The sequence below is a fragment of the Acartia tonsa genome, chromosome 9, assembly GCF_053477335.1.
Source record: "Acartia tonsa isolate MP-2025a chromosome 9, ASM5347733v1, whole genome shotgun sequence".
In the NCBI taxonomy this organism is placed as follows: Eukaryota; Metazoa; Arthropoda; class Copepoda; order Calanoida; family Acartiidae; genus Acartia; species Acartia tonsa.
In genome coordinates, this window is record NC_137268.1 from 8,329,827 (window position 1) to 8,340,534 (window position 10,708).

At 33.4% G+C, this 10,708-nt stretch overlaps 1 protein-coding gene across 1 annotated transcript in view; it reads right to left on the bottom strand.

Moving 5' to 3' along the window:
* LOC145328144 (uncharacterized) overlaps positions 1 to 8,678 on the bottom strand; it is a 31,704-nt gene extending 23,026 nt beyond the window's left edge. Inside the window, exons 1-2 of the mRNA XM_080171723.1 lie at positions 8,522 to 8,678; positions 7,650 to 7,728 (exon numbers count right to left, since the gene is read on the bottom strand). Coding sequence (XP_080027849.1) covers positions 7,650 to 7,728; positions 8,522 to 8,612 — 170 coding nt within the window. The 5' untranslated portion in view covers positions 8,613 to 8,678. The remainder of the gene's footprint in view (positions 1 to 7,649; positions 7,729 to 8,521) is intronic.
* Between the last annotated feature and the right edge of the window lie 2,030 nt (positions 8,679 to 10,708).

The window sequence follows — 10,708 nt, forward strand, 5'->3', positions numbered from 1 at the left end:
TTTCCATAATTGTTATTATTTAAACTTCGGAAAATTAAGGAAACATACCATTTTACTTTTACAACATCTTTTACCCAAATTTTTTTATTGTATTTATTAAAAAGCATAGACATGAAAAAGCCTTTAAATAATTATATTACAAAACTTACAAAAACAATTACCTTCCTACAGAACTTTTAACTCAAGTTATTTCATTTAACGAAATAAAAATGAGATACCTTGCGTCAAAATTTCATACTACATAAATAAAATAGTTGAGAACATAAGTACATCTTAATTTTAAAGATCTTAAGGTTTAAGTAACATATCTTAGGATAACTGGTAGCTGCGCTCCTAGCATCCAGGACAGAAAAATAAAATAACAACATCTTGAGATTTTAATGATAAACAAACCTTGAACAACTCAGGACTTCGTGAATTTTCCCTAAAATTTTGAAATTAATCGGATCATTAATTACAGAAATATTAAGCTAAAGACAAAAAACTTTTGCCTTTACATTAAATCAATAAGAAACATCTAACATGTCTAAAGTAACGAAAAGAGCTAACCGTTACGGACGTACAAATGTGCGGGACCTAATTATAGGAAGGCTTTGCTCATAATAACTAATAATCTTAATATAATTTCTTTCTACAAAGCACTAATCGGAATGAATTAACATCAAACAAGAATTAGATATAAAAAATGTAATGATTTAATTTACAAAATAATTTTCAAAATCAAAATATTCTGTCTGCTTGTTATTGTTTATCTTTTTGTTGACCCGCTAGTTTGCCGCGAGATTATGCATGATTTTGCGTGACGTCATTCATAATTGGTCCCCAAGATTGGTTAGAAACTGCTAAATTCTTGCATGTTCCCTTTAAGCCAGTCCCCAAAGTCTGAGACTCCTAAAAATTGAATATTCGATCCATTGTCCCCTCCCTTACTCCCTGACAATTCCAGGACTTTTTTTGGGAGGGGGGGGGGGGGGGTTAGGGGGAATCCAATGTATTTCCAAATGGAGTTTCTTTAGTGGGACAACTCTTTACCCCTCGCCCCACCCTCCCCCTTGACAACCTTGGTACAATTCTATGTTCCACAAAAAAAAATAGAGGAAAACCTAAACTTTAAACTTTAGGTAAAATATCTTTGGAGACACCAAGGATAAAAAACACAAAAAGTAGGATAGCTATGGGAAGAGATATAGCATTCAAAAAAATAATTTTTCTCAGGACGTCAATGCATCTTATTTCGAAGGGGGTAAAATGAGGTGTTTTTATAGATTGGAGGGGGGTTAACTAATGTATTTTTGAAAATTTTGAGGGGTGTCAAAGTTCGTGGTGGTTAAACACTCCTTTATCCCAACCTTGGACGTCTATGAATTTTGCTATACAATAGTAAAAAAGCCTTTGCTATACAATAGTAACAAAAACCTTTTGTATAATACACAATTTTCTTTTTTGATAACAATTATAGCATTTGTATTTTACAATCTTATGCCGTGGTATGTGTTTTAGAGGGTAAGGGGCTGGTAATTCCTGGTAATTAAAACTATTGAAATAATTGAAGAATACGCATTCTGTAATATAACACATTTCCCCACCATTTTATATTGATTATAACTTGAAAAGTATCTTTCAGGAAATGCAATGAGGTCAGGAGTAGGTTTTATGCTATTTGCTTTAAATTTATACATAAAATATATAAAAATTAACAGGATGTTTTTCATTCTGTAACTTAAGATCTCACCACAAACGCATAAACAATAATAATATGTTTCCTAGAAAAAAACGCGACAGAGCTAGACTAAACAATAAAGAACAGGTCTCTGCAGTTAAACATATATTTCACTTTATGCATGCCTTCTCAATTCTAATACTTTGAAAGTTTCTGTACTGTTACACATGGTTATCCTACAAAATTATGCTGCGTTAAGGTCCACGGAAGGTTTGCTTCTAGAGGCCTTTAGAGGTGTAGCCGGTAGTATATCATAAAGTGACAGGAAGTCTATCTGTATGTATATCCAGCAAGAGAAAACAGAAAATAATAAACTACTAAAAACTACGGAGGTCTTTTGGAAATGACAATGAAAGCCTGACAAAAACTGCTACAAAGTTTTCATGACTTTAGTTTTACCTGTAAATTTCTGAGAAATACTTGAACTAAACTTTATAAAACTCTTATCATCCTACAAAAAGAGCGAAGCTAATCTACAAATTAAAAGTTTGTTAAACGAAAATTGGAACAACCTTAATTATATCTGAAGAAGTTAAAAACTAGCTTTGGGTGTGTGAAACATGATGTCTGTCTGTCTATGTGTGTATGTGTCGATCTGTCTGTTTGAACAGAAGGATCTCGCTAACCGCCAAACCGATATGGTTCTCCTGCTCAGTTAGCTTCTCATAGGTAATGGGAAGGGTTATAAACATTTTAGATGGACGCACCACTACCATTCCAATAAAAATCGCCCATAAAAATGCTCCTTCACCGGAAAAAAATACGTATTTATCCATATTAAATGTTAACATTTGTCACGATTAATTTAAAAGCACCTTGACATTAGCAAAGCTTTTGTTTATCTTAATTATGTAAAAGTAACAATCTTTTTAGTGAATCTTAACATTGATCATGGGCAGGGTTTAGGCTACTTTCAGGAAAGAGTAGAACTTACTCAAGAAAACCAAGAAATTTTTTGATTTGTAGATAAAAAAAAACTTATTCTAAACTAATGTTATACAAGGGATTATAGATTTTATTTTTAGAAAATGAATAATCTAAATGTCATATAGTGTACTGACTATTAAAGAAAACTATAACAAAGTAATAAAAACAACTTTTATAATTGTTTAATATTTCTTTTCCTTGTTACTTTAAGCTTCATGAAAAAAGTTGTCTTTTTAGAACTAATAAAACATTCATTTTTGATATTTATGAAGTATAAAACATATTGAATTTAAGAATAAAAATTTCTGAGATGTTAATTCAAACACAGAAAATGATGTCTTCGCAATTCAATTTAATACTTTTCAGATATATAAAATAATTTGTTAACTCTAAAAGATCAGAGTGGAAGGAGGGTGAAAACAGTTAAAAAGAACAAAAAAATAAAGGTTTGTAAAAAAGAGATTTACCAAAAGAAAACCACAAAGCAATTTTTCATAGGAGTCGGATTGATAAAGGGGACATTTTAGCCCTCTAACCCTCCATCCTGATCTATTAAGGTCCTGCTAGGGACCAAATTTTTAATGGGTTAAACATTCAAGGAGGAAAGATCCCTAAAGTTTTATGATAACGTTTACTTATTCGTTGGCTCAACAACTGTAAGAACTTTTATTGACTATCGATTAGTTGGTTTATTAAGTTGAGTGTCTAAACGATTCAACCACTAATTGTAATCTACAGAAGGGATAATCTTAAAACGCATTGGGGATGTACATAAATGTATCAGCCATTGTCTTATCCCTTTAGATCCCTGATAAACATTAGCTTTAAAACTCTGGGCTAGTCTATCACCTTGTTCCAATAGCATGAGTTTTATAAAAGTCACCACTAAATAATAGTTCATTCATTACAGCAAATTTTCTTTCTCAAATTATTATATGTTTACAGGGTTATATTAAATTTAACCGCAAATAGGAACTAACAAAAAAAGGGAAATGATTGTAATGATTTTATTTATGTCTTTTAAAAATATATAAGGTTTTGCTATCAATTAGGATTGATATTGAAAATCAACTTATCTGTTTTAAATTTTACTTTTTTTGCTGAATAGTATCCGCATAAAATGGACTATTATAAATTTGTCATAAGACTATAAGAGGTCTTCACAATGGACCATACACGTCTAGAGGTGGACAAAATTATAAAATTCTAATCCACATATTCGATTTAGAATTTATGTAGCTTTCTGAAAACTCACAAACTAAATTTATCCAGTTCTATCCCACTGTGTCTGACTGACCCATTGTCAAATTTATCCAGTTATATTCCACTGTGTCTAACTGACCCAGTGTTAAATTGCACTGTGTCTGACTGACCCAGTGTTAAATTTATCCAGTTCTATCCCACTGTGTCTGACTGACCTAGTGTCAAATTTATCCAATTCTATCCCACTGTGTCTAACTGACCCAGTGTAAAATTTATCCAGTTCTATCCCACTGTGTCTGACTGACCCATTGTCAAATTTATCCAGTTATATTCCACTGTGTCTAACTGACCCAGTGTTAAATTGCACTGTGTCTGACTGACCCAGTGTTAAATTTATCCAGTTCTATCCCATTGTGTCTGACTGATCCAGTGTCAAATTTATTCAGTTCTATCCCACTGTGTCTGACTAGCCCAGTATCAAATTTATCCAGTTCTATTCCACTATGTCTGACTGTCCCAGTGTCAAATTTATCCAGTTCTATTCTACTGTGTCTGACTGACCCCAGTGTCAAATTTATCCAGTTCTATCCCACTGTGTCTAACTGACCCAGTGTCAAATGTTGACAAAGTTTTGGAAACAATTACGATATTGTCTTCATTGTAAATTTGTCTGTTGCTTCCAAAAATGATCTAACATATAGATTTCAAAATTTAATTTATATAAGCATTAATGTAAAAGAATAGTTAGGGCATGAGCTATATGTAATTCTGTCTATGGGGTGGGGAACGTGTCCCAATTTTGTATTTGGTCTTTGAAATCAGCCAAATTCCTATTAAAAAAAAGTAATTTGCTAGCAGATGAAAAGAGTCTCCACCACTTGGACAAAGGTGTAAAAAATTTTTAAATCATCATCCCTGCAAATGCATAAATGTAAATTTCATATAAAAGTAACGGGATGTCTGTCTATCTATCTGTTTTTACCGAAAAACCTCGCTGAACCGATGTTTCAACAGTATAGCTTCTGATAGTTACTGGTAAGGTTTATAACTATTTTGGGGAATGGGAACCACATCTCTCCCAAGAGAAATCTCCCCATTTTTTTACTTTTACTTCCCCACTCTCACACTCAAGTGCAAAGTTCCTCTAGGGGTAGCCGTAAGTCTCCAATATAAACCAATAATCATTAAAGCAAAGGATCTCTGAAACTTCTAAGCCGACAAACTTGTGTTTTTTAAAGCTTTTTATAGTCCTTGAGATGGTTTTAGGCTATTTAGCCTTCTAGAGAACAGAGGCTAGTCTTTATATAAATAGTCTGTGAAAGTTGAGTACAGAAGTTGTTTTTATTTTCTATTATTAAAAGGAAATGTTATTATTAGACTTTTATTTGAAAAATAGAAACATAGACTTTACAGTTAAAGGGTTAGGAAATCTAATTTTGAATGATATGCCGTGTTATACACTTTTGTGGCTACGCCTCTGTGGGCACTCAAAGGAAAGGGGCTTTGGATTTCGATATTAAAAAGAAAATATTCTAGGGGCGATTTCTCTTGGAAATGTGGTGGTGGTACACTTCTCAAAAATAGTTAACCACCATAGGACCTATGAGAAGCTTCACTGAAAAGAAGAAAGCCTACGGTACACACAGACATACACATAAACATCCTATTAATTTTAAGATATGTACTAGAAACATCCTAAGTATTTAGAAAAAATAGGTGCGACCTACCCAAGTTTAATGTTAAGCTTTCTAAAATGGAATCGGTTCAGCAGTTTTTAAATCTTAACGAACCAACAGATAAACCTTACTTCTTTATAAACTATTGGCTTCGCTACTAGCATTTAGGGGCTCCCTTTTCTAAGTGAGAGGTAGGCATCTAACTAAATACATCCCAATAATTTAAATAGCCTAAAACCTATATGCAGCCTATAAGAAGTTTTAAAGTAAAGGAAAACCATATCGGCTCAGCGATTTGGTACACACAGACATATACATACAATACATGGTTAATTTTCTTTTCAATAAATGAAAAGGATTAAATCTGCCACGAGCTTTTAATTGTTATTTCTCTTAATTTTTGTCTAGCCATTGAGCCGTTTTTCCTATTCCTTTACCCCAGGAATAAAAAAAGACCCCGCGGTGACTTTTACATTTTTAGAGCAACTTGTAAAAATAAGTGCAGACAATAGATTTATAATCAAAGAGTTGTCATAGAAGGTAAAACGTTAACAGTTATTTATCGCATCGTAATATAGACAGCTTTCCGAAGATTTTAAAAAGAAATTGTAGAATTAAACCAGTTTTGTTAGCCCTATGGGCCTAAGGCCTTGGCGAACAAAACAGTTATTATATTTTTTATTTTATTCGTGGAAAATGCAATGATAATTCTTAATAATCCAAAATAGATGTTCATAAACTCATTTCAAACATACTGTTTATTAACTTTTTAACAACAAATTTTTATGTGGTATAATTATCTGATTGATCTGATTGTTAGAAGGACAACAAAGTACAAGGTTACAAACGAAGCTTCTCTTTAATCTAGTCCTATAAATGTAAGTAATGATGTCATATATCATTCTCCTGTATTTTAGCAGTTTTCTACCCTTTACTACCCCATTAAATCCCATTCTACTTGATGAACGAACTGACCATTATATAAGGTTCATATTAGCAACCAAAATTGAGGATAAATTTTCCCTTGTCATAAAATCCAGTTTTAAAACATATCTGCTCTATAATCTTAACATAAAACTATTAATCTATCCAAACTCTAATGTCTCTAAAAAAAAGGTCAATGATATTGTCTATCAATAAATCATCAAAAATATTTTTGAAAAAAACATGTAGTGACAGTACATAGCACACAGGTTATTAGGTAAAATGACACCTAACAGACAACTAACGTTTTGAAGAAGTGGGGGGGGGGGACATTTGACTTTAAATTACACTGGTACCCAAAGTTTTAGACACACATACTATATCATTGGTTGGCTCAAAAGCTTTTATGAAATCTTGAAGACAAAAAAAAATTTGGTTGGTCATAATTGGGGATCATCAATTATTCGTCCATTATCTTATTAATTCCTGATATGCCTTAAGAGGAAGAATAAATTTAAAAGGATGGTTTATGTTAGTTTGATTTTAGCAAAATGTTTAATGTTGACCAATTTTAGCAAAAAAAACCTAAATCTTCATAATCATATGTTTTTTTTATAATATACATTAAAATTTAATGCATATGGATGTAATATTCTTAAGATTCAAAAAAGCACTTGAAAATATACAGATAATTTGTATTGTTTTTGATATATTATTTTTTAAGTCTGTTCAATGATTCGAAAAATATATACATAACAAACAATAATCACGCAACCTTATAAAATCAAATAATTATAAATGAATCAAGTTGATTTAGTTTTTATAAAGTAGGACGTTTCTACTTGTAATGCTTTACAAATAGAGTTTTTAACCTTGAATAATAATTTCATTAAAATCTTTAACCTATAGGATAAACAAGAAGAGTTGTAGATTTATCAATACTCGGATCATACATACCATATACTCTAATAAAGTAGCCTTGTAGCGGGGTAAAGTAACGATCTTACCCATACCCCCCTTTACCCGATTCCCTCCCCTCCTACTGGATAAACGAACTGACCAATAAAAGACAGGGAAATGGCAACCTAAATCTACGACTATTGTTTCCCTCTGTCATAATACCCTCGTATATTCTACATCCATTGTTAGTTTAAATGTAACCTGTTAATGTTTCAAATTTGTAAGATGATTCTTTTTACCTGTCTCCCCCAACTAGAAGGGTAAACTTGAATGGAACTTCAATGCCGTCGTAGCCAAGTCTTGATATCTCTTTCAATGCTAAACAATATTTTTTGTTTGTTTTAAAAAAATCATAACAACATCCATCAAAATGAATATAGAATACGTAGATATATGGACAGGAGAAAATTTTTGGTTGCTTATATGGACCTCTCTCTTATTGGTTAGTTCGTTCATCCAGTAGGAGTGTAGGGGTTGTGGTAAAAGTGGTGGATGGGGGGTTTCGTTATTTTAGCCACCTGGAAGTAAAACTTAATAAAGTACTTGAAAATATGATGCAACATCCAGGTTATAAACATCGATTAATATCGATTTAAATAAAGGAATTGTCAATAAATTGCATACAAATATGAACAATTATAGACTGCCAGAGTTTATAAAATTAAAGTAGCCCCAATCTAGCTAAATAAGAACTCCATTTTTAAACTTTGTTAATTTAAACTTTTCTTATAATATTGTTACTTTACATGTACAATACTTATATATAATCATACAGGTAAGGAATTCCAACTAGGGTTGGGCCGGATATCCGGACAACCCTTTGCAATATCCGGCCGGATACCGGATATTAAAACTATCAAGATAACGGATATCCGGCTTGTTTCTAATGCCGAATATCCGGTTATCCGGTAATTTGCCGGAAATCGTATGTTGGCCTGATATCCGGCCGATACTGGATATACGGCATTATAATTCAGCGGGATATCCGGTATCCGGCCAAAAAAGTATCCGGCCCAACCCTAATTTTAACAACCCACAGAAAAAAAAAGAACTCTTAATCATGGCCTTGTTATAGAGTAGCTGTGTTATAAAAGAAATCCAAAAATTTTACCTTCCTCAAAATCCAGGAAAGGGCTGCTAGCCCTTTCGCCATCAGTCTCTGTCAGAACCCCCCACAGACCACGGTACATACGAAGCTTCATTGCTAATTTATCTGCAGATTTGAGGTAATTACAAAAATGAATATGGATGCACAAAACCTTCACTCTTATTTTTGAAATAAGTAAAAAAAGGGGGAGAAGGTGTAGTTATTAAATCTATGGCTAAACCAATATAACCTTACCTTAATCTAAAGAAATAATAAACAAATAAACTTAAAACTAACCCTCTTACTTTCAATTTATTAAAAAAAACAAGGATGACAACATCCAAAAAAGCAAAGCACTGAAACGGTAGGACAAACCGACATTAACACTTATATAGTGTCAGAACTGAATAATCAGAATATAAATGTATATGAATCGAAGCAAAATTGTAAGTAAATTTGTTGAAAAATTGTTTAATACAGGATAATGTATATGGACATACTTACATTTTTAGGACTTGATTATAGAGTTGCTTCGCTTATAACATTATACTTTGTTGTCCCAGGAATCAACATACCAAAAATCAGATCAATTGGATGATTAGATCACATAAAAATTTCTTGTTAAAAAAATATAAAAAATTAAACATGCTTAAAATGGACGTACAGACATTCTTGTAACGATTATAGAGTTGCTACGCTTTCTATATCGTACTTAACTACGAAAGGAATCACCATGCAAAGTTTGTAATCGATAGGACAATTATAACATGCCTAAATTAACGAAAAAAAGCTATCCGTTCCAGACGGACAGACTTACGGACCGACTATAATTATAGAAAAGTTTCGCGTTTGAAAAATCACTACTATGTATAATCTTGTTTTAAAATCATATGAGTTCCGCTAATAACAAACACAAACTAATAAAATGTAAATGTTTTATATCTTAAGACTTTTAACCGCAGTTATCAGATTTTACATTATCATGTTATTAAAGGGATTATAAAGGGGGGGGGGGGGGGGAGGTATGAATTCATCGTCTATGCACAAAAAGGTAAGGGGGGGGGGGTTCTTTCAAATATTTTTGTCAAAGGTTTAATAGTACTGTAGATTTTCTGTTATAGAGACTAATGGGCATAAACGTAAGGGGGGTTGATTGCCCCCTTCCACCCCCTTTAAAATGACTTTTTAAAAAAAATTATTTAATTCTAGGGCACCAACAAACTTGAAATACCCCACTATTAAGAATTGGAAATCATAATCTTTTTCCTAGAAAAACGAAAAAAATATGGGTATAGTCCTTTCCATGACATCGCTCCATATGGGGCGATGATTTTAATTGATCGCCTCTTATGACAAGGGGCGATGTATTGGCTCCTTGAAAGGAGCGATTTAATAGCCCCTTATAACAAGAGGCGATGTTATGACTCCTTGAAAGGAGCGATTTGATAGCCCCTTGCCCTAAGAGGCGATTAAATGATCCTTTATCGCTCCATAATCGCTCCTTCTAAAGAGGTAATGATATGTCCTCTTATCCCAAGGGGCTATTTAATAAAATATCGCCTCTTCATGGCCCCTTCACGATTTTATATATATATCTGAGTTCCTTGATGGCCCCTACATCGCTCCTTCATCTCTCCTTCTTGAAATTTATATTACATTGTACTTACTTTGATGGCCCCTACATCGCTCCTCCATCCCCCCTTCATCGCTCCTACATCGCTCCTTCATCTCTCCATCTTGAAATTTATACTACATTGTACTTTGATGGCCCCTACATCGCTCCTCCATCGCCCCTTCATCGCTCCTACATCGCTCCTTCATCTCTCCTTCTTGAAATTTATATTACATGGTACTTTGATGGCCCCTACATCGCTCCTCCATCGCTCCTCCATCGCCCCTTCATCACTCCTACATCGCTCCTTCATCTCTCCTTCTTGAAATTTACATTACATTGTACTTTGATGGCCCCTACATCGCTCCTCCATCGCCCCTTCATCGCTCCTCCATCGCCCCTACATCGCTCCTTCATCTCTCCTTCTTGAAATTTACATTACATTGTACTTTGATGGCCCCTACATCGCTCCTCCATCGCCCCTTCATCGCTCCTCCATCGCCCCTACATCGCTCCTCCATCGCCCCGTACATCGCTCCTTCATCGCCCCTTCATCGCTCCTACATCGCTCCTTCATCTCTCCTTCTTGAAATTTATAT